A 25,568-nucleotide genomic window follows, 5' to 3' on the forward strand; every position below is an offset into this window, starting at 1 on the left:
TAATGCATGGCTAGTCCCTTGTTCTGGAACTTGGGAGAGAGAGAGAGAGATGGGTGGGGATGGCAAATTGTTGCGAGTGGTTCAGCACCAGGGAGAGCGCAGAACTCTGCTGCCAGGTGTCATGCATGGGGGTCTTATATAAGGGGCTCAATCTGCTAGGTAACAACAGGTAGATCATGGATACGGGTCGGATTGACTTCTGATCTGATGCATTTTTTTTTCTTAGAATCTTTGTTATTTGCATTTAGAGCTACATGTGCATTGGTGTCAATTGTGCATTTGTATCATTTAAGTGCCAATTTTATTAGGGGTGGAACTACAAGAACCAGCATACCAAGGGACACTATTTGCATGTCTAGTAAGTTCAGCAAACATAGATCATAGCTCAGCGATCTCAGTGACACTACAACTCACAGCATGCCCTGACAGCCCAGGTTGTAGTCTTGCAACAGCTGAAGAGCCATAGTGTGGGGATCACTATGAAAGCTATACCTTAAAATCATACCTGATGCATTATGGACTATCTATAGATGTGAACACATAAAAAACCTATAAAATATTTACCAAGGCAGTGAAGGCAACTGGAGCATGTAGATGGTGGGTGGGAGTGGGGGTGGGGGGCTTCAGCTGCAACCCCTGCAGATAAGCACATCCATGCCAAGAGTTAATAATCTGGAGTTTGTAACTTTGACAGCAGCCACCTAGAGGGATGTGACCAGGGCTGCTCCCCTACCATCAATCTGCAGCATTCATTATCCTAACTTTATTCTTTGCTATTCTATATTCTCCAGAGTGTCCTAGGGGGAAATATACAATAACTGGCAGCCTAGTCTTATTACTGCAGTCAGAGAGTGTAGGTGTATAGCATTGTGTCTGTATGTTCACATCTATTGTACTTGACACTTACATGCCTTATGTGTCTACTAACCTGTCTATAGAAATGCAGTGTGTGCAAGGTAAAATTATGTATACAGACATGAGCTTGACTTTAAGGATCTAATGCATATACAGCCTAACAATTGACTTTAAAATGCACATTATACACACCCTCCAGTCTCACAGTTTGGCAGTCATTTGCATGTTGTAAATCCTAAACTGCACTTTGAAAACTGTCCACTGGGGGCACTGTGTACCAGTTTGCTGGCGCCTCCTGGATGCACTCAGCTTGAGATAAGTGAAGCAGAATAGAGAGGTATTAGATGTAGAAGAGATTAAAATTTAATAGATCTGGCTAACTCCTTCAGTTCTGCACTAGCCTTTAGGGCATTGCAAGAGCAGGGCTGGAGTGTCTCATTATCCCTTTTATAAAAATCTTTAAACTAGAGACATGCTCTGGTCCCATAGAGAGTGACAGCAGGAGCATTGCATCTGCCCCAAGGTTGACCATTAAATGTGCAATGGTTGTGCAATCTGCATAAATGTATGTATTAAAGCCTATTTACAGCGTACGATTATCACACCATAGCAATAGGTCTTCTATTGCAACCATTAGATGTAGAAATTGCTAACTTGACCCCTTATATGAGATCATATGTTCTTACGGTAATGAAATCATTGCCATGTGTAAAGTTGCACAATCACGGTGATTCCCCTAACTTGGTAAGCGCTTATTGGCGATTGCTTTTTTTTTTTTTTTTATATAAAACCGCCCTTTTAGTTATTAATTTATTTTTGCATGGTCTACGTAATGGTTCCCCTCACCCACCAAAAGTGACACATACCCCCAGGAGGAAGCTGTGTGTCTGAATAATACATGCAAATCAAAACTTGGACACAAAGGGAAGGACAATGCCACTTTAAACTAGCACAGGTGTATTATTTAGAGTGAAAGTATCAAGGGGACGTAAATGTAATGCCTCCAACAGACCGTGTAATGTGCCGAGCCATCGCCATCCCACTGAGATGGATTAAAACTGTAGGACAAATCACAAGCCACAATCTGTAGGGTCTTCAGGCCTTAGAGCGGCGTACGCTGTACAGGGCACATGCTGGGTTGGTTTATTGTGGCACGACCAGGGCACACAGCATTAGTAGGCTTGAAACACACAATATTATGAGACAATACTGGGATGTTCAGGTATTATGAGTCAGATGTCATTGCTGGTACATGTAGTTCTACAGTTGGAGACAAGTGGCTTTGATGAGGATGGTAGCCAATGAACAATAAAAGTTACCACTATTAAATAGACACTATATAGGGAGGGTAATGGGCATGTGCCTTGTGTGCTGCATAACAGGGACTTTGCATTAGGAAACCACTATTTGGATTATAAATCCTATATAGGGGGCAGCTAAGGTAGTCTGTGAATGCTTCATGCCAGGAAAAGAGGATAAGAGCAGCACCTGACCCATCTGCCAGTACTGTGAAGCTGAGTCTAATCTATTGTTCTCTGGCATCAGCCACTGAGTTACTGAGAGGAGCTGCAGAAATTTCTCTCTACGCCAGACAGATGCATAGACATGTATATGAGTTAATAGCTTTGTATGCTTGGTACATGCAGTTATGCACAAGGCTGAGAAGTTTCTTAAAAGGCAGATTTTTTTATATATTTATGGAGAAATGATAGTTAAGTATGTATAACGCTTTTAAAATCATCCTGGATGTGGTAAGAGAGTGACGGTACGTTAGAAAGTGCGGCATGAAAAGATGGCTTTCCCTGGGGTTAAACTAAAGGCTGTCATCTTGTGTTAGTTTAAGACAAAATCAGTGAGCATAAGAACATAGGGGAGTATCAAGGGATTGCTAGGTGGAGTTCTGCCTGCTAGCTGTAGGTGGCGCTGCTGCTTCAGGTACTGCATGAAAGCCAGGAAGCAATTGACATCAGTGGAGAACAATTTGTAAGGGAAACATTGTAACATAAAGATACTCTGGAAGTGGTTAAAAAGTCACAAATTTCTGTTATCTGTAATTCTGCCTTCTGAACCCGAAACATAATGATAGACAAAGACTGCCTGTACATTATCTTATTAACTGTTCATGTCTGCATTTAATGGGGAGTATTGTTATTGTGCCACAATGTTCTAAAGCATTAGAGATAAAATCTATCTATTTATCTATCTATTTATCTATCTATCTATCTATCTATCTATCTATCTATCTATCTATCTATCCCTCTATCTATTGTATATTATATCTATGTTATCTATCTTTATTACAGTATTTGATATGTATGTAATACTTATTTAATTTATCTATCTATCTATCTATCTATCTATCTATCGTTTATTATATCTCTGTGATATCTATCTATCTATCTATTTATCTAATATCTATCTATAGTATATTATATGTATGTGATATCTTTCTACAGTATTTTATATGTATGTGATATCTATCTATCTATCTATCTATCTCCTATCTATCTATCTCTCTCTCTGTCTCTCTATCTATCTATCTATCTATCTATCCACCATCTTTGCCCACTTTACTATTTTCTTACGCTTTGGTCATTGTGTTATGTTGTACACTACAGGTTGTATTGTTTATGTCATCCACTTGCATTGACAAGCACTGGTCTTGGCTGGTTGCATTGGTTGACTTTCAGCTTTGTTTGCAAGGACTCACGTGCAGTCTAACGCTAATAAAAATAAATTTAGTACTAGGTGGCGCTCTGACACATAGCAAAACATAATAAAAATATATAGTTTTTTTTTGTGGACCATTAACCTGCCATATATTTTCCCTTCTGATCATGAACATTTACCAGCCTCATGTGAAAGTTAGGGACACACTTTTCTGCTGAATAACATGAATAATACAACTATACCACCAAGCGCCTTTTAGGAATCATGTAACACACAGCTATGCACTAGTTTCATACCCCAGACCAGACCCCTAAATTATCAGACCCCCTAAATGATCATTCCCAAAAGCTCTAAAGTATCAAAACCCCGACCCATAAGTAATCTTACCCAACCTTCTAAACTAGCAGATACTAGACAAGGTCCATAAATAATGTCTCTCCATATAGTCACATAAGTCACTAAAGTAGTTTTCCAGTACTGGACTGTGAAGCTAAAACATATGGTATCTCCATTTGCCATGGGGTTGGATGCAATCTTTTGTTCACTGTTATCAGCCATTTCAGATTAGACAGTAGAGTCTGGAGCTGGGATAACAGAGGTAAGAGACCCTACTCATGATCACTACATTATCTCACTATTAGCTCCATAGTCTAGGGTAGTATAGGGTTAGTGCTGCTGTAATAGTGGGAAGGGCCTGTGGGAGGCTGGGCGCTGAGCATTTCCTTGGACCATGATATAGAAGATGTGGGTTTTGCGTCTCTTTGGAGTGAAGTCTGACAAATCAGGTTAGTGAAACAGGTGGATCTTGCTTCTAGCAAAACACATGATTCTGTAAGTCATACAGGAAGGGCAGGCAATGCCACAGGCGACGACAGGTAGTGAGATCCCTGCCATATGCTATAAAACCACCGCTACTGCTGGAAGCCTGCTGTGTCATAAATTCCTGCTTTATCTGCACACATTGGATTTTCGTGTTTGGAATGGGTTTAGGTGGATGAGTATAATAAAATCATTATTATGAATGTCTTCTAACCCTGATCCCATTCATCCTTTGTGAACCTGCAAAACCGAGTAATGTTAGCTTTGAGTAGAATCCATGAATTATATATGTATACTGTTAACTCTATATAGTTACTTGGGGCATGTGCCATCCCACCCACTACTGGTACTAAGATCTTTAATGGGCCATAGATAATACAGACAAACAAGGCCTGATCTTTGTAATTAAAGGATTTATTGAATACGGATGCACTTTGGCAACCAGGGAGGTCTATGGGGCTGTGATATACTGAGGCTACGGGGAAGAATTTCTTGACATTGGGACCAGTCTCTATTCAGGTAGTCATACGGCTTTTTGGGAAAGCTGAATGACTACATCTATACAGCAGTATTGGAATGGGCTATGTTCTACTGAATTTGCTTTTATGGAGTTAGGAAAAAAACGGGTGATAACACCTTAAAGGGGAACTCCGACATTTTTATTTCTTCCAAATCAACTGGTGTCAGAAAGTTGCATAGATTTGTAATTTACTTCTATTTAAAAATCTCAAGTCTTCCCATACTTATCAGCTGCTGTATTTCCTGCAGGAAGTGGTGTATACTTTCCAGACTAACACAGTGCTCTCTGCTGCCACCTCTGTCTGGGACAGGAACTGTCAAGAGCAGCACCAAATCCTTATAGCAAACCACCATTTGATGGGAATCTCTTAAGACCATCATGGCCATCTTTTTGAGGCCTAGTAACGTCTGTCATTATAAAAGAGCATCCCAAAGAATGTTTATCAAACAGGGATGGCCATCGTAAAGACATGAACATGATTTGCACCCATTATTATCAAAACACGGCCATCTCTTTGACTGCAGGCTAGAAAGCCATAATGGCAATCTCATAAGAAGGCATTGTTCATATACTGAAGTGTTCCCCAACCTATGGCTCTCCGTCTCCAGCTGTTGTAGAACTACATATGCCATTGTACCCAAATATTTAGGGCATTATAGGAATTGTAGTTTTGCAAAAGTATATTAGTGTATCAGTATATCATTGTCCCCCAACCTGTGGCCCTCCAGCTGTTGGGTACCCATAACTCCTATCATGCTCTGACAGTATATTGTTCCCCAACCTGTGGCCCTCCAGCCGTGGGGTACCCATAACTCCTATCATGCTCTGACAGTATATTGTTCCCCAACCTGTGGCCCTCCAGCCGTTGGGTACCCATAACTCCCATTATGCTCTGACAGTATATTGTTCCCCAACCTGTGGCCCTCCAGCCGTTGGGTACCCATAACTCCCATTATGCTCTGACAGTATATTGTTCCCCAACCTCTGGCCCTCCAGCTGTTGTGTACCCATAATCCCATTATGCTCTGACAGTATATTGTCCCCCAACCTGTGGCCCTCCAGCTGTTGTGTACCCATAATCCCATTATGCTCTGACAGTATATTGTTCCCCAACCTGTGGCCCTCCAGCTGTTGGGTACCCATAATCCCATTATGCTCTGACAGTATATTGTTCCCCAACCTGTGACCCTCCAGCTGTTGGGTACCCATAACTCCTATCATGCTCTGACAGTATATTGTTCCCCAACCTGTGGCCCTCCAGCCGTTGGGTACCCATAACTCCCATTATGCTCTGACAGTATATTATTCCATAACTACAATTCTCATTATGCTCTGACAGAATGAATCTATCAGAGCATTATGTGAATTGTAGTTTTGCAACACTATAACTGTGTCCCCGAACTTGCGACTCTTCAGCTTCTGTAAAACTATAACCCTCACCATGCTCCAACAGTACATTGATCATCTTCTGTAGCGTTCCCTAGACTGTGGCTCTCCAGCTGTTGATAACTACAACCCCTATTCTGCTCTGATTCTTTATCTATCAGGACATGATGGGCATTGTAGATTTACAACACTATATTAGTATTCACCAACCTGTGGTTCTCCAGCTGTTGCAAAGCAAAACTATGACTCCCATTCTACCCTGTCAGCCTTAGGGCCCTATTCCACTGGACAATTATCGTTCAGATTATCGTCAAATTGTTCGAATCTAAACAATAATCGTTCGGTTGAAATGCAGTTAACGATTAACGACCGGACGAGAAATCGTTGATCGCTTTATAAGACCTGGACCTATTTTTATCGTTGCTTGTTCGCAAAATGTTCGCAAATCGTTTGCATTGAATAACACTTCGTTCGGTCGTTCGCAGTAGATACGAACACAATAGCGAAGAAATAGCGAAGAAAAAATTATCGCAAATACGATCATAAGTAACGATTATTGTTCCATGAAAACGAGTGAACGTTCTCAGGTCTTTCGCAATAGCGGTAGTTTGAGATCGTTAATCGTTAACGATTATGCGAACGATAATCGTCCGGTGGAATAGGGCCCTTAGGCTGTCAGGTCATGATGGGAATTGTTGCTCTGCAACAGCTGGAGAGCCACGGGTTGGGGAACCCTGGTATCCATATATTATGTGCACAATGATCCAGACGTTGCACACTTTGCATTGACAGTATATACTTTCCTGGTTGTAAGAGATTTCATTTACATAAGCAGCTCAAGCCTGAATCAGGAATAGAGAACCAATAACACTGAGTTCAATCTACAAGTGTCGGCAATGGCTGTAAGAGACAAAATAATGGCTTACAAATAAGCAAGAGCTTACCGTGCTAAAATGCCTATTAAACAGCTTCATTACATTGAGCCTATGGGGGTTCTTGCCTGCTTGTTAACTTGTGCCGTCTATGGTTATTTACAGTGCTGGGATCATCATTATTACAGTAGCTTATCTTGGCTTATAGGTGCTTTAAGTCATGACACATCCTTTACCCAATGTGGTTGAGTTTGGTGGGACTAGGCCTATGCCATTGGGTGACATCATGTACAGCTAATTTTGGGGAAACAGTGTATTATGAGGGACACAGCATACTATGAGCAAAGTGAGTAATATGTCCCTTACAATGTTTGGGCACCTGGAATGGGAACGACTACCAACACTGCACCCCCCAAATCCCTATATCCCTGCTACCTTGAAAATAAACATGTTTGTGACCAGATAGAATGTACTTTTAGCAAGTAGTTGGATATCTAATGCATATTGTTTGCTTTGCGGTACTGGATAAAATCTAATAAATCAAACTAGACCTGAAACTTTATGACCTCATTCACACTTCCATATATTTGTCGGTACACCAACAGATTCCGCAGCATTTTTTTAAAAAATACATAAGTACAATACAGGAGGTTATGAGGTTATATTTATATTACATTATACAATAAATAAATTAAAATAAAAACAACACATAATTAGAGACCTACTCGCGAGAGTGTACAGACTAGGAGGACTGCGGGTGATCAGGGCTTTCTTACTCATTGGGCATGGTAGGCGGCTGCCTGGGGGCCCTTGCATCCTAGGGGGCCCCTGCCCGCTGTGACATATTCTCTGTCCCGGGTCCCCAAGCAAGCTCCCTTGTAGGTATTGTGCCTGTGCTGCCGTCACCCGCCCCCCCCCGGCCGATGTGACATCTTCCTTGTCCCTCGTCTGCATGGCGCAAGCTCCCCCTTGTAGGTGCTGTTGCAGTGCCTGTGCTCTGAGTCCTGCCGTCAGCTGCACCCCCCCCCCCGTGCGCGGTCCTCAGGCTCAGGCCAGCAGAAGGGAGAGGAGTCTGTGAACGATGTACGCAGCAGCTGAGACTCCTCCTCCTTCACGTATTAGCTGAGGAGGACAACGTCAGGTCTCAGCCCATGAGGATGGCCGCCGGAGTACTGTGCAGTGAACAGGGAAACGTGGTGAATACTGTATATTACATGCCCCAGATACAATATATTAGACATGTTGCTTGCTGTCCCTCTGCATATAAGCCCTGTTGTCTCCCTGTATACTGTATAATACAATATACAGGGAAACAACATGTCTCATATAGACAGAGGGGCAACAACATGACTATTATATTATATATGAACCATGTTGTTTTCCTGTATACAGTATACAGGGAAACAACATGGTTCTCATATCTAATAGTCATGTTGTTGCCCCTCTGTATATATGAGACATGTTGTTTTGCCCTTCTCTATATCTATGCCATGTTGTTTCCCTGTATATTGTATTATACAGTATACATACAGGGAAACAACATGGTTCTCATATTGTATATAATAGTCATGTTGTTGCCCCTCTGTATATATGAGACATGTTGTTTTCGCACCTCTGCCCAGGGGCCCATAATGCTGTTAAGACAGCCCTGCGGGTGATACGAGAGGCAACAAGTGCTTTATTTGCCAGTCTTCCAGTCCTTGTACATAAAGTCTCAAAGTGCCTATAGGTGATTGGGCGAGCCAGTCACATGCCATTTTCTGAGTTCAGGTAGCAAGTACAATGTAGATGGCACCGAAGAGGATGCAGATGGGATAGCAGAGAGAGAGAGAGAGATGAGATTAGGGAACGTTATAAGCGCACCTGAAGAGATGAGCCTTCAGGGCATGCTTGAAACTGTGGGTGTCGAAAAGAGGTCTGAAGTCTTTGGGAAGGGTATTCCAGAGAACGGGTGCAGCACGAGAGAAGTCTTGGAGGCGGGAGTAGGAGGTTCTGATTATGGAAGATGTTATCCTATATCATATTGATATATTATAGAGTATTTATACACTATGGGGGAGATTTATCAAACTAGTGTAAAGCAGAATTGTCTTAGTTGCCCCTAGCAACCAATCAGATTCCACTTTTCATTCCTCACAGATTCTTAGAAAAATGAAAGGTGGAATTTTATTGGTTGCTAGGGGTAACTAAGACAATTCTACTTTACACCAGTTTGATAATTCTCCCCCTCTCCTCTGTACATCTACATTGTAGCTATATCCACAAGCCAGACCACTGTTTTTAGAGAAGAACATCTGTGGCACATGTGAGGATCCCAAACCTGTGATTTACTTCACCTAGGGCAAAGATTCAGTTTACTGCCCTAGCCCTGTATCTAAATATCCAGGTCACTTCAGTATGACTTGTTGGCAGCACCCTTGGCACACAATGCTTGTACTCTGCCTGCCCCTCCTGACTACACTAGACTCTACAACTTTGCTTATTTCTTTATAGCCATTGGTTAGTCTACTATGTATACGTAGAGGTCAGATACCAAAACTATTTACTGAGCAGGTTTAGCGGCTGTCCGGCCAATCTTTAAGCCTTCAAGCATGGACACATTCAGGGATTAGCTAAGTGATCATTCCCTCCCAGTGTCTGACAGCCAGCATTACTTGCACTGACTGGTCCATTTCTCAAGAATAACATGTGAAGCAGTGAGGATGAGGGGCTGGAGACAGGCAGGGGCCAAATAAAGACAGCACACCCCTCCCATGTTGTCTCCTATGTGATAGGACATATCCATTGCTTCTCAGGCTCCGGGTTGTCCATAGCTGGATGCTGGCCTCAGCTGTTGTCTACTACAGTTGCTTTATCTTAAGAATCCCAGATGCCACACATAGAAATCCGCCCAGCCCATCCAGTAGACGGTGACTGCTGAAACGTCAGGTTCTCATATGGTTAATCATGAAATTCAAGAGTGAAGGAATAATGTGGTGTGAGATGAGCTGGGGGGGGCACGTCTCATGTTACCTAATGGTGAGGGTCACATTTCCCTGGTATAGAAAAGGGTATAGCTGGAAAGTCTTTAAAGGGACACTAACCTTAAAACACTAACCATAAAATGTAGAATATGTACTTTTGCTGTATAGTTAAAATCTATTGTTTTTATGGTACTAAACATTTCAGGCCGACTGCAGGGTTCCTTAACTTTGTAGGAGTTTACATATTAAACTGCTTAGGTTGAATACAATGGTAGCAGATTCTCTTCTGTGAGATCTGTGTATCTATCTATCTATCTATCTATCTATCTATCTGTCTATCTATCTATCTCCTATCTATCTATCTATCTATCTATCTATCTATCTATCTATCTATCTATCTATTTACATCATCTACTATCATCTTGTTATCTATCTATCTATTTATCTATCTATCTATCTATCTACCTATTATCTCATTATCTATTTATCTATAATCTCATTATATATTTCCTATCTATCTAGATCATCTACTATCCTCTAGTTATCTCTCTATCCACTTATCTATCTATAATCTATCCTATATATTGTTGTTTCACTCTGCGTCGTCTTCTGCTTCGAGTTTCTGGAATTCTACAATACGTTTCAGTTCTGTGCCAAATTTCTGAATGATCAGATGCTGGATTAGAGGATTTACAGCTGTACTTTGCACATAAGTACATACAATATCTATCTGCTGACAGTCCCAATTTACACCTCTGTGATATTATTTACAGATTAGTGCTATTATTATAACTGTGCTGCTTCTGGAGATAAATTACACTGCCCATAAAATCTAATATCTGAGCAGTCAGATCCATAGACTGTTCTGAGCCACTAAACAGAATTAAGTACAGAGATTGGGGGACATGTCATACACATTTATGGTGCGTTCACACCTACAGGATCTGCAGCAGATTTCATTTAAATAACTGAACACAGCATCAAATCTGCTGCAGATCTGCTGCAGATCCTGTAGGTGTGAACGCACCCTTAAAGGGGTATTCCCCTCTATTAAAGCGATGACACGTATTGGTAGATCATAGCAACTAATCACTGCTCAGCTTTTATTTTACCATATTTTTTTTAAATTTCTTATGTGACAGTGACGTTTTTAAGACCATCAGACACCAAGGTTACCTTTGCACCCCTTATAGCCACACCCCCAAGGAGCCCCATTCCATGTTTTGCTGTGTCCTTTTTATTTGTTACACCCTCTTACAATTTTTTTTTAAATGTCACAGGAAAAAGGGTTCTTAAAAAATATACAACTACTTTACTCTATAGATTTTTAAAGTTGTCCAATTCTGGATAAATTAGGGAAGAGATCATCCAACATGATTGTAAAGAGCTATGTATATTCTCTATAGAAGAATATGTTACACTTAAAGACTTCATACAGTGTTATAAGAAGATACCAGACCTGTCTCATTGTAATAAATAGCTGAGATTTAAAGTCAACACAGTCTGGTCCTGGTGTCTTCATCCATTGTTTACATTTTGCTTGTTTCTTAAGTAAACTTCTGCTTGCACTGGGGGCATTGGGCCAGGGGGAAGGGGGGGGGGGGGGGGGGGGGGTCCTGCTCCTGTCCTGGACCCTCATGTCTGTGGGAAAGTGAAGTAATCCTGGATGTAATCAGTCTTGCCCCTCCCTGCACTCTCTCCCTGCTGCACTAGTCTTCCTGAATCATTAGTCTGGTCAGTCCAGAGCTGCTGAGAGGAGGCTGCTCTCCCTGCCCCTCATAGCTCATACCTTCACATTGCAAGGCTATTTGTTTCCCGGGAAGACAGCATGGATGGGAAGATCACTTAGCTTCGGCAGAAGGAGTTTGGGTAATTAGAGAGTTGGGAGCTTTGCACTCTCATCCATGACTGTAGTGCACACAAGGAAAACCCAACACAACCATGGTCCCTGTGCTGGGCAATGCAGGCTATGCCAATCATTCAGGGCTGGTAAGTTGCAGAACTTTAGCTGTCAAGGCAAACTTTGCAAATGCTTTCCTTTAGGGATGAGGAACTAGAACTGACTTGAATAATGAAGATGTCTAGAAGGCGGAATCATTTCTTAGTGCAGCTCGTGCGTGTCAGATAGACTTATCATATTATAATGCTCGGATGTCATTTGTTTGCTGTTGGTGCCAGTAGTGAGGATTCATTCTGCACATGTATATATAAGTGTGGGAGAAATCAGACTACTACTATGTGCTAATATATCTATGTACTATGAGAATTACTATTATTTGAATGCATCAGAATATAATATTGAAATATATATATATATATATATATATATATATATATCTATCATAAGTATAGTAACTATAGGTAACATTAGAAGAAGCACTGCTACCTTTATAATATATGTGGAAATACTTTGTGTATGTATATTATTAGTACTACTACTACTACTACTACAGCAACAAGTCATGTCGAAGTGGGACAAGTTACACTACTGTCATTCCCATATGTGTATATAGAACTAGGAGAAGTACTTCTAATACTAGTTATAACTCTGGGAAAAGTACCATCACTAGGTAACTATATGTAGGTACTGTATATGCAATGCAATGTATATATAAGTGTAATTGAGAAGTAGTAGTATATTTTTATTAAAGCACCACTGATATTACTTGTATGTGTTTATTTAGAATTAGAAGTTTGAACTTAAAATAAAATCCACAGCAATATCTTTATGTATTTTAGTACTTTTCCAGCACAAACCCTACTATATGTGTACATGTATCAGTATTATTACTTCTCTCTCTCTCTCTCTCTCTCTCTCTCTATATATATATATATATGTATGTATGCAGCATTGTACCTTTACCACTATAGTACTGACTTATAGATGAGGAAATTAGTAACCTAACCGCTATACAGTTATGTATGGATTCATAGTAATGTGTCATCTCTTTCCATAGGTTGCAGACAGGTTCCCTGGCAGAGAAGTACCACCACCCAGGAAAAGATTGCAGTCAGCAGATGAAGTCCTTCAAGGCAGCCGTCCTCCTCCTGAAGGAGCTGGGGCAGCCTCTGTGTCTGAACTGTCAGAGGGACCTGGGGTAGGGGAATGGTGTCCTTACTGTCAAGCAAAACTGGCTGAACTGAAGAAACAAGCTCTCAAATTGGCTGTCCCTGGCTCCTTAATGGTAAGAGTGCCTCCCGACCACCATCATCCAGACCACCCCCATTAACAATAAAGAAATGTCTTGTACATCGCCAATAGCTTTGTCCAGGCTTTTGCTGGAAACAGCTCCACTCTGTTCTAGCAGCTCATCCCTGCTCATGAGAAAAGGGCTGAGCTGAAATACCAGACATGGCCTATAGACAAAAGTGGCGCTGCTTTGTTTTCTACTCCTGAATGATTTTATTGACTTGTATCTAGTATTTGTGAATGATAAATAACCTATGATAAAACCTTTGGACAAGGATCTTCAGTGCAGGATCATCTGGGACCAAAAGTCATTGGGTTGTTGCAATGGGTTGGTAGAGATAGTTGTGCAGTGACTTTTCAATGCAAATCCTGGTTATCTAGTTAGGAAAACATAGAAGCTTTCTTCCAAAACAGCACCACCCCTGTCCTCAGGTTGTGTGCGGTATTATGACTCCATTCACTTTAATGGAACTGAGCAGCAATACCACACACAAACTGAGGACAAGAGTGGTGCTGTTTCTGAAAGAAAGCAGCAATTTTTCCTAATCCTTTAAGTTTAGATTTCAGGACTGCTCTTTACTGCCACCTAGCAAAAAAAATGTCAATAGAACACTTATTCTCACTGCATGTTATGACTAGTGTCGAGTGGATGTTCTGTGAAAATGAACGCTCAGCAGTTGACTACCGGTGTCTGGAGAAGTTGGATTCTGCCCTAAGGCTGCCAGGAAAACATGGATACAGCCCTGGAGTCAAAAGCTAAGCCTTCGAGTGTGGAGAACCCAAACAGTTCAGCAAGTCCACTCAACACTAGTTATGAGGTTTTTCTTCTGTAGTGTTGATAAACCAGTTTAAGTTTGGCTTTGAACTTTTGCCCATTGCTATAAGTTGATGGAGGGTCTCATTGAGTTCTATGGGTGCCATATTACAGTGCTATACAACTAGAAGAGGACATGTGATCATGTATATGAGCTTATATTATATTAATACCATTTTTACACTATATGCCTGCTAACTTGTGGTTTTCCAGCAGTTGTAAAACTACAATTCTCAGCAGGACTAGACAGTATATGGTTGTCAGGGCATGCTGGGAATTGTAGCTTTGCAACAGCTGGAGAGTATTAAGTTTTAGGGTTTTTGTGATTTTTTAAAAAACTTATTAATAGTAGAATTTTGCCGTATGTCTTCTGCCACCATAATGCGAATATTTTACGGCATTGCACATATTAGTTTATTGTAGATCGGTAACCCTAATTCATCTGTAATTGAAAGCACACAGCTCCCTCCCTCCATATTCATTGCAGCCTCCGAAAAGATTGTAATTGTTTCCCGGTTTGAGCCAACATCTGGCGTTCAGATAGACGGCGGTCACCCACCCAGGCTTTAGAATGTGCAATAATTACGAGCTGCGTAATTCCTCCCTGTATCTGCTGATTCTTTTTTTTTTTTTACTTTTTTGGAATGTTTGTGAGAAAGAAACCCGCTGTGACAATTAATGACAGGGTGACCCAATGCAGTGCTGTGTGATCTTGGCTCAGGAAGGAAACCAGCCCGTCCCTCTGACATGGGAGGGATCTGTGACAATAAAATAACATTAGAACATGTTTCCCAGTCTAAAAGGGACAGAAACCCAAATATTGTTTTTTTGCAAAAGTTTCCATTCTGTGTCTGTTCTTGCAAAAAATGAAAAATATTTCTCTTAAATAACTCCAGGGTGAGAGGAAAGTTGTCTTCATTAGACGGCTATTAGCCCAACCATAATGCTGAGGATGAGTGAGTCATGCCACCTGTTAGACAGTTTATCCTAAATCTTTATCATATGGGTAAAATGTGGTTTTCAATGATATTTTCATGTGTGAGGTTCATCTTTGGATAATGAATGCAAATATTTATGGGATTTCTTACATAGCAACTCCCTATTACTGTATTATAGTGCTCCATTTGGCAGGCAGAGAGTACCCAGGATTAGTAATAGGGCCGTGGGGGATTATCTGACTGAATCCATCGGCAATTATATGACAAGTTACCGCAGCCTGTAGTATGTTACCAAGACAAGGTCTAAGGCTAGTCATACACATTAGAGTTTGGTGGGACTGGTCACCCAGTCAACCATCTAATGTAAATTGAATGGTTGCCACCCAATTCTCCCCCTAAGGCAGATGTTAGGGGAGAGAAGGGTTGGGTTGGAAGATCTCTAGTACAACAGACTAACATCATTCTTGCTTTATTAAAGACACTTTAAAGCTTGACCCAACATGGAAATTAGCGATGAGCAAACTTGCTAAATGCTCAGGTTTGTTTGAACCCAAATGCTCAGCATTTGACTCCCGCTGCCTAGAGAAATTGGGTACTGCTGTAGGGCATCCAGGAAAACATGGGTATAGCTTACGGTGGTATCCATGTCTTTCAGGATGTCCTAGGGCTGCATCCAAGTTCTTCAGGCAGCTGGAGGCAAATACAGAGCCCGATGAACCCAAGTGCTCAGCAAGTTTGCTCGTCATTAATGGAAATGCCCCAACATGTTTTGAACATAATATTGTTCTTCATCAGAGGGCTTTGATAAAGAATGTCATTGTAGTCAAGATGTGTTAGGGTATCTCTCTGCCACTAGCCATGTTGGGTCAAGTTTTAATGTTTCTTCAGAAAAGCAAGATTTTTTATAGCCAGTTGTGCCAGAGATCTTCTTTTTGAACCTAAGTATAGTTGTGAATGTCTTTTCGTGGACCAGGATAGCAACAAATGAGTAATACAACAAGGTGAGCTGGACTTGGCTTATTCATGTGTAGAGAACAATTGGGAATAATGAATTTCCACTTCTTGATTCTGTTGTTCTCATGGAGGTAAGCTGCCACTAGAGGAGTCTGGCAGCAGCTTTCTCCCACTTACTAAGCTGAGCCAAGCATTCTTGTGTCTTGGGTAACAACCATCTCATGCATATGGCCAACTAGCAAGAACATACATATACACCATGAAAGCAGTTGCATTGGATTCTTAGGGAAAAAGTAGCATTGGTCTAAGTAGCATTTTAACGGGTGGTAAAATATATTTAGGATTCTGTTCTTCACTTGTGTGCCTATTGTTGGCAAACATGGAAGAGGAAAACAAATTACAGATATAAAAATGAGTTTGGGCTACCAGGATCTCCTGTCGTTGGTTGTTGGCATTGTCAAACAACCTCTAAAAGGGACCTGCTTTTTACTTTATCATTGCTATCCTGCCAGGGCTGATGGGGTGGTGAAACTGAACTATATAGTGTCTTGTCCCTCATATAAAGTCATGGTTGGACTGTACATAAAATTACTCCTCACTGCACCTATTATTTTGCATGTGACTGTGAGTTTTTGGAAACTTTTCATATTGCAAACACTAAATCCCAATACACTAGTTCGTCCATTCCGGACATTGATATTCTCCTATCAGCCTACTAAAGACACCACAATCCTAATAGCCCAAATATTCCATGAAATTGGGTCCTTTCCTTCAAATGTAATGTTAATTATGGAGCTCATCCCTGAAAATGTCCAAGAGTGGTCATAAACCTTGGCCTGAACAGGTGGTCATCAGCTAATACAATGGATCAGAAAATTCCTGCAACCAGTATTAGTGCCATGGTAGACAACAAGTTCTGTCTTGCTGCTCAACAGGTGGAGACACAAGCCTGGGAATGCCTTAACTACATTGGAATCTTAATATATATGTAGGATTTAGTAAAGTGCAGTGTTACGGGATGTCATGAAACAGTAATAATGTGGAATTATGGGAGGACGTCTCCTTATATAAACATTCCTCTCATTCATCTTACTGGCCCATTTACATCTACTGTATGTTATGGATGTCTTTCAGCTTTGCTGGTGCCATATAAAGAAATGTTTAGAGTAACTAATAACAGTGTTTATATCGCTACTATGTGTGTTATATACATTGAGTTCGGTGGAGCAGTAAAAGGCAATTGCAGGAGTTTGTATAAGGATGCACTCGGAGTATGTTTTGTTCCTTACATATCAGGTTTGAGTTTCGACTTAAAACCTAAAACATTGGGTATGACTGAATTTAAAGTGGTTATTTTAATAGTAAAATGTTACCATCTATGCACGTGATAGCGGATAATAGACTACAGGTGGGCGTTACAGCGGATCATGAGAACGGTGGTCCAAATTTTAACCAGTGAATGGAGCAGTAGTGGGCATCCTCAGCCACCACTTCATGCAAACTCTATGGGACTTATGAAGATAACTAAGCTTTGTACTCGTCTATTTTCAGATGTCCCATAGACAGTAGGATTTCACTGCATTTAAGCGCTTTCAGAAGCAGCCGGCATCGTTTGGCTGGTCTCCCTGAGATCAGCCACCTGTTTCTCTTATGGCTCTACTAGGCATTGCTCCCACCTAGCCAGAATCCTGCTCCACACTGATGAGGGGCAACACCCCGAAAAAACAGCAGTATGTGGATGGATACCTGGCCTTGGTTTTTCCCTTGTCATTACATTGACTTATAGGGCCACTTAATATGGTGGTTTTGGTGGTTTCCTTACAGGAGCCACCGCTTGGCTGAGTCCTTCCCGGAGGGATATCTGGCTAGTCCTGTGTTTCTGGGCACTGCCCCATTCACTAAGTTGGCAACAGACCTCCACTTTCTTGATCAGTGCGGGCCCCAGAAATTTGATCCCTACCAATTAGACATAGATCCCCTATTCAGTGTATAGAAAACTTCATTTTTTGGGAATACTCTATTAACTATATTAATCCGTTGCTGCTTTAGCTGCCCTCCCCCCACCTCAATGAAAAGCCTTAATAATAAAGTTACAGAGTATTTAAGTATTATTACCATATATTTAGTATATAATTCCCACCCAATATTGCTATTCAATGTCCAAATAATGTCGCCATACAATGCCTAAATAATGATGAGAAAGTCTCTGGTGTTTTAGGACAGTGAGGATGTTGATAATATAGTGATGATATACATGACCTTCTGGTTGATTCTGGGGTACTAGTCTTCAGGAACACCCTAGGACCCCCCATAGACATAGAGAAAGAAAATGATTGGTGACCTCACTGTTTGCTCCATGTCTTGGCCTCTATGAATATAAAATGATTAGAATTGGTTACAATTCTTCATAAAACACTTGCACTTTGGTTTCACTTTGGGGTAACATCACGCTGGAAGGTTATAATATTAGCTTTGCGCTCTGTACACTTATTTAAAATGGATGTTCCTGTTGTAAGTTATAATTAAGTTATAATGGTAATTGTCTAATTGAACAGATGTTAAAAGCTTTCTGAACCACTTTTCTAGAAGTGATATCATTTATGGAGAGAAATCTTGTGTTCTGGAACTTTTATAATTTCTTTCTTTCCTTTTTTACTGTATTGATACCAAGTTTAAATGTGGATCCATCCTGTAGACAGCCATTATGTACATACAGTGAAAGATTTAGCAAAAAGGGTTCAAAGGAAACGTAGAGTATGTCAACCAATCAGAAACCAGCTCTCATTTTTCAGATACTGAAAGCAGCCATCTGATTGGTTGCCAAATACAATTGCTTTATGTTGCCCACAGTATGTTGCCCACCAATTGCAGTTCTGAACCCAAACTCTCTGCATTGGCTGAAGATGTTGGATGCAGGCCTAGGAAGCTTATGGCTGTATCCATGTTTTCCAGGCAGCCTTAGGATTGCATCCAACTTCTTCGGCCACCGATAATCAAATGCTGAGAGTTTGGGTTCAGTTGAACCTGAACATACTAGAAGTTTGCTCATCTCTAGTATCTACTACTACCAAGACAGGAAAAATAAGTCTTTGAATTGTTCTCGTAATTAGAGAATGCTGGGTAATTAGAGAATGCTGGGTAGTAAACAATATGGCCACCATTACAGTTTTGACAGGCTCTTGTCATATACATTGCTCCTGAATAGCTAGTATATATTAATGCACAACTAATTTTACTGGTAGCCACCTTTGCTAACTTTCCGAGAAGCACATAAAACTAAGAAAAAGAAATGTTAAGAACTTAAAAGAGTTGCCTCAGAATTCCACCTTCCATATACTTTTATTAGGGCGTATTGGTGTTGAAAAAACTGGACCATTTGGGACACCTTGATATGAGACTCTGTAAAGCTATTTGGCTGACAGCTATTTCTCCTGATCCAGCCAATTGTGGATGTGACAAGGCTACTCTCAGGCTTCTCTGGTGGCAGCTTATCTCCCCCAGTACAAAAGGCAGGTTCAAATTTAACATGCCTGATCCTTCTTTCTGCAACATCTGCCACTGAGTAAATGATTGGCTGTCATATACTTTAGATGGTTAGATAGTCCTGCCAAAGTGCAATGTTAAGAGCTTTCTTTAGATTCCAATGCATTGACTGCATAAAATTCACCCGAAATTCACATTTCATTGTGAAAATCCACAGAGCAAATTCACATCCCTTCCTTTTCTGTCTTCTCTGTCCACAGCCCAATGTTGTTACTCAACTCCAAATCATAACAGTCCTGTAGGATCTACTTACTGACACCTTCCAGCTTCCCGTCATAAATTAGTTTTGGACATCCCTGTTATTATTAAGGATTTGTCCATTTGCCGGTGATTATATTGTTACTTTATGTATTATACCCAACATTGTTAAATGAAACAATGTCATTTTTCCTGCAGGAGAAGTCTGGAAGAAGCCAGGGCCTGTAGGGGAAATCTGCTCTTATTGACCTTCATTTCAATTGAAAAGTTTCCTGCGTGATGATTATAAAATTCCTTTGCTGGAACTAAATATAGTTTTTTCTCTTTTAATGTTTCATTGTGTGACTGCATTGGGATGTGGGTTTCGAGTCCGACGTCTGGAAATAGGAAGCAAAACAAAACGATTTCAAAGAGTCATTGAAAGCTTGACTTGGTCACGGCTGGTGGATAATATTAAGTTGCTGACTGTTCTTGGGAAGTAGATTTATACTTACAATGCCTAGATTCTTCTTGTGGCTTTATCTGCAGCTTATTGACATTGACCTGTCTCCTGCTGGGTGGTACATGCATCGGGAAAATACACCTTTTTTCTGACAAGACCTGGTTCTAGCGGGTCGGTGCACCTGTCCTAGAAGGTCACTCTGTGTGGTCGCAATTATGTGTCTTTCAAAGGGAAACGTCTTTGATAATAGAAAGAATAAAGGAACTCGATGATTGGTAAGAGAATCTCCTCCCTAATACATTTCTATCTTTGTAAAGGGCACTATTAATGCAATGTCCTGTCATTGTGCTAAAGCTTGTTAAAGGGTTGGATTTCAGGTACAAACCTTACATTGTGTCTTAGGGTTATAAAGAGCATTGACCACCGAGAGAAAGGTTAAACAGATCCCTTCTGTTCAGATCTATTCACCATTAAATCTCTCATAAATGTTTCACCATAGTCAAAATTTCTGAAAATTGCTGTGGCTGCTGCGAGGTATAAAGGAAAGAAAAAAAGAATCTCTAAATTAAAATTAATTTTCCGAACTTGTAATATAGAATAAAATAAGGTGGGCTATCATGTGGAAAGTGTGAGTGTAGTAGTGTCTGACATGGACAGTTTTCAACCTAAATAATTGAGTCCTTTCTGAAATTTCCCATGGCTGGTCCATGGCATACTGGCATTGGGCTGACATGCTTTTACTTCTATGATTGAATACTAAAAATTCTTGTATCTGGAGCGTCAAGTGATTCGGAATTATAGTTGAAAAGCAGACACATTTTTTAAATGAGCAAACTAAATGAATACTACATTACCTACACTTAAAGGGGATACTTTGGAGGACAAAAAATGTAAATCAACTGATGACAAAAAGTTACATAGATTTGTAAATTATTTCTTTAAAAAAACATGTCCAGTCCTCCAGTACTTATCAGTTGCTGCATGTCCTGCAGGAAGTGGGTTATTATTTTTAGTCTGACACAGTGCTGTCTGCTGCCACCTCTGTCCGAGTCAGGAAATTTCCAGAACAGGAGCAAATCCCCATAGAAAACATCTCCTGCCCTGGGCAGTTCCTGTCATGAACAGAGGTGGCAGCAGAGAGCACCATATCAGACTGGAGAGAATACACTACTTCCTGCAGGACAAACAGCAGCTGATAAGTATGGAAGAGATTTTTAAATAAAAGTAAAAAAACAATATATATATATATATATATATATATATATATATGTCAGAGTATCAGAAATGCATTTGAATGATCTGTACGATTGAACCATCACTGACTCAGGATTTATTGTATATATCTCTGACTGGTGCGGTAATAGGAGAAACGTGTTGGGAAGGTACAGAAGGGGTCAATCATAAGAACATGGCTTTAGGTGGATTACTTCTTTAAATGTATATTTTATTAAGTTACTTAGTTTTAATAAACCACTGTTGAGTTCACGTGTTCGCGTTTTCCACAATTAAATTCGCTTGCAATATGCCAGCGGCAACGGATGAAAATATTAGTCTCTTAGCAATTAGTTGTAAAATTATGAAAGTTCCATATTTTATTCATCTTAATGCTGTTAATATTTCAGCAGTAAGATAATACATGGCGCAGTGGCGGCACTGATGAGACGCCTTCTATTTATTTTACTTGGAGTGAGTTATATTTTTTAATTACTCTGTAATTTTACCCCAAATGTTCTTTACAGCTGTGGGATTATAGACTCCTCTTCTGATATTTGTATCATTTATTAAATATTCTTTAACATATCTACTAATATTTAAGATTTATAGGAGTGCTACTGATGCTGGTATCTACAGCGATCAGTTGTAATCTGTAAATGAAGTTGGCAACAACTATCTATATTCCCTGCAGTGCCACCTCTGGAGAAATGAGGCATTACACTATTTATATTGAAATCAGTAGGAAAGCTGCTCATTCAAACTCTTTAGTGTTGTCAGGCCTGCTGACTATGTTATCTGCCTGACTCCCAGATGCCATACACCAGTACCATCTGGTCTCCTGAGCCAGCCAGTAACCATACCAGGATCATGGTTGTGGAGCAATATGTCAGACAACTTCTATAAAGCATAGCCTTTAGGTTTCATTCTCCATGCCATAGGCTGAATACTACAAGTTCCTTTTTGCATATACAGGATTAAAAGGAATGTCTATGAGACCCCTGATGCAAAGCGTATCCTGGGTGGGGTCATTTCTGATGTCATAGGGGTTGCCACAGGGGAAATGAAGTACAGCAGGGTATCCATTGAAGTCAACAAGCATTCACTGATTTTAATGGACACCAGTAGTCTACCAAATCAGCTTAAAGAGGTACTCCAGTGAAAAACTTTTTCTTTTAAATCAGCTGATTTCAGAATGTTATATAGATTTGTTACTTACTTCTGTTTAAAAATGAAAAGTCTTCCCATAGTTATCAGCTGCTGTACGTCCTGCATGAAATGTTTTTTTTCCTTTTCAGTCTGACACAGTGCTCTCTGCTGCCACCTCTGTCCGTGACAGGAACTGTCCAGAGCGGTAGCAAATCCCCATAGAAAACCTTTCCTGCTCTGGACAATTCCTGACATGGACAGGGGTGGCAGCAGAGAGCACTGTGTCAGACTGAAAAGAAAAAAACATTTCCTGCAGGCCCACAGCAGCTGATAACTATGGGAAGACTTGAGATTTTTAAATAGAAAATACAAATCTTTGTATCTTTCTGAAACCTGTTGCTTTCTGAAACCCCTTTAATGAGATAACACTACTCTATTGTCTATTTACTCATACTTTTTTAGGAAGAATAACTGAGGAACAGCACAACACAGAGTTCTAACAAAGATGTTCCAGTGTCCATGCAGTTATATACTAAAACAGTCATGTCAGGGTAACTGAAGGTTTAAAGTAGTAAGGGTCAAGAAATTCACCGTGCATAATGGAAGCATATCTTTTTATTAAAGGTCTGGTATAAATGTGCGTCTTATGGAATGCACTTTCTTGTCTATTCTCTATGCTGTCTTCTGCAAATACCAATTTAATCATGCTTAACAAATGTTTAACCACATGTTTCTGCTCCTATATGACTGATTGCAGAACAAGGTGATTCATTTAAGTGCACTCTGAGGATTAGTCGTTCTGTTAGGTCATAGATGGATCTCTGAAAACCTATCATTTGTCAGCCATTGGTTTATGTATGTTTCATAGACATATTCATCATTCACCAGGAAGGTATTACATGCTTTTTCATTTCATTCCTTCCTATAGTACAAGTACTATTTTGGGTGCACGGTTGTGACCATCTCAGTATAGTGTCTATCTTTGTGACAGATGGCGCGTTTGTTACAGGGATCAGTCTTCCCTTAGACGTATGCATTATTCTAGAGCTTTAGTTTACCCCATTCTATTGGCCTAATGTAATGTTTAGTCATTGTCTCGATCCAATGGGCCAGTGTACTATATCCTGGTTAAAACCATGTAGCACTGAGGGAATTTTATCAGAACCAAAAAGAAGAGCATTTCCCCATAGCCACATATGAGAGGCACTAGAGACCAGCAACTGTTCGATTTTTCATTTCTGGTAGATGTCCTTCATGTTTTTTTCGGGGGTAAGCACTAAATACACTAAATACAGTCAAGCATCTTAAGAAGTAGATTGGCCCCATCAACCTTTCCCAATGGAGAGTGTGAAACTGTTCAAGAAAGACCATCTCAACAGATACCAATCAGCAAAAAAAAGGAGAAACTGTATGTCACTCTTCTCGCGTATAAAATACAGGACGGCAGAACAATATGGCACCCCAAAAAGAGTGTGAATGCACCTTTAACTACCTCTTCTTCTTACCCTTCTTGCCAAAGGTGTATATACTATGGAGAGAGTCTGTGTAGCAGTCCAATCCAGGTTGACCCCATCCTCATTTTGTAGAGTGGAACCTCCACAGGAATTTATTCTTCAAAGGTGCCACCATGTGAGCAAATAAAAAAGTGTTTAGGAGTGTGGTAGTATCAGGCAGCTCCTGAAAATATCCTCTAGTCTAGTTAGTCATTCTTACCTTATTCTTTAAAAGTCTTCATCACAGGTAGACATATAGCTTTTCCTTGGTCAGAAGAAGCTGAGTAAGGGCTGGAGGTGTCTCCAAAATACCTCCTGTCATTACTACTTAGGATACAAAGCTTTTTGTGAAGCTATAATGTTCTTTTTGGCCAGTAACGTCTAGTTCATGGGAATTGTCTAGTAGATTATAGCAGACGGGGAGACATTTAGCTGATGAGTAAGTATACGTCGAGTCTGCCCCTGTAATCTGAACATGACCTGCTGAAAACATAGTAAATGACTCCATACATAGCAGTCATCGTTCCAGTAAAAACAACATTTTTTTTCCTTACTGGCAGCACATTGGTAAATTGATCCATAGCAGAATGACATTAGCACTGAATAATTTGTGCAGAACTCAAAGAATTCATTGCTTTACTTCATCATTCTTGATTAGGATTTTGGCTTGTGCAAATGACCAAGTTGCTCCATAGACCCAATTTAACCTTGTCCATAAACACTCAGAATAGTAGATTCATATTTCTCGCATAGCCATGCAGACTGAATTTCAGATTGTCGACTGGCCAAGTTTTCTTGCTGCAATCCTCGGGTCCATTGTCCATAGCTCGGCCTGACGTTCCCATGCCATATTGTGTTTACTATTGTAGGTCTTGCTTTTCAGAAAGTTCCTTCCTGCCCGTGTCATTCTTACTTTCCCACAGCTAAGCATTGTGCTGAGCTCTTTATGAGAGCCAGCTTGGCTTATGGATACGGCAGCACTGAACTCAGTCTACTATAACTGATATGAATTGATGTTCGTATGCAACTGGCTGTATCGGTCATCTAGCTTTCCGACACATCCTGTCCTATTTCTCACAATTGATTTGCTTGCGGTCTGTCTGGAGTTTGGCAGGTCTAAGGAGTGTGTCTATTGTTTTCCTTTTGATTGTCTAACTTGTGTATCACTTGTATACAAAAAAGTTAAATTGCTTTGCAAGTCAGTGCAGTGGTCCTGAAAAGCAAGTTAGAAAGATTTTTTTTTATTCATGTGTGAAGATCATTTACTCAAATGATATACCTGATGCCTATAACAATTCATTAGTGATGTTTATGGTGGTATAGATACATTTGTTGTGCCTATTGTGTAAATTCTTGAGCACAGAGTGGGTATTAAAGTTATATGGACACTGATGTGAAGTCATGGTGGTTAAACAGTATTCCAACCCAGGAAGGGAGACATTTTTAAAAGGGGACAAGGTATATGTGATCTGCGGGTATGGATTCATCCACATGGGCCCAGAGAAGGCCACAATATATTTCCCAGTAACCATTACCAACTTCTTCCAGCA

At 40.4% G+C, this 25,568-nt stretch overlaps 1 protein-coding gene across 3 annotated transcripts in view; it reads left to right on the forward strand.

The window, feature by feature from the left end:
• KIF26A (kinesin family member 26A) overlaps positions 1 to 25,568 on the forward strand; it is a 108,679-nt gene that overhangs the window by 154 nt on the left and 82,957 nt on the right. For 2 of the 3 annotated variants that reach the window (XM_069950035.1, XM_069950036.1), the window contains exons 1-2: positions 11,834 to 12,074; positions 13,043 to 13,270. In XM_069950035.1, the coding sequence (XP_069806136.1) occupies positions 12,027 to 12,074; positions 13,043 to 13,270 (276 nt within the window). In that variant the 5' untranslated portion in view covers positions 11,834 to 12,026. Of the gene's footprint in view, positions 1 to 11,833; positions 12,075 to 13,042; positions 13,271 to 25,568 lie in introns of those variants that run through there. The other variant, XM_069950034.1, reaches the window with a different exon arrangement.

This window comes from Dendropsophus ebraccatus, chromosome 13 (assembly GCF_027789765.1).
Source record: "Dendropsophus ebraccatus isolate aDenEbr1 chromosome 13, aDenEbr1.pat, whole genome shotgun sequence".
Taxonomy (NCBI): Eukaryota; Metazoa; Chordata; class Amphibia; order Anura; family Hylidae; genus Dendropsophus; species Dendropsophus ebraccatus.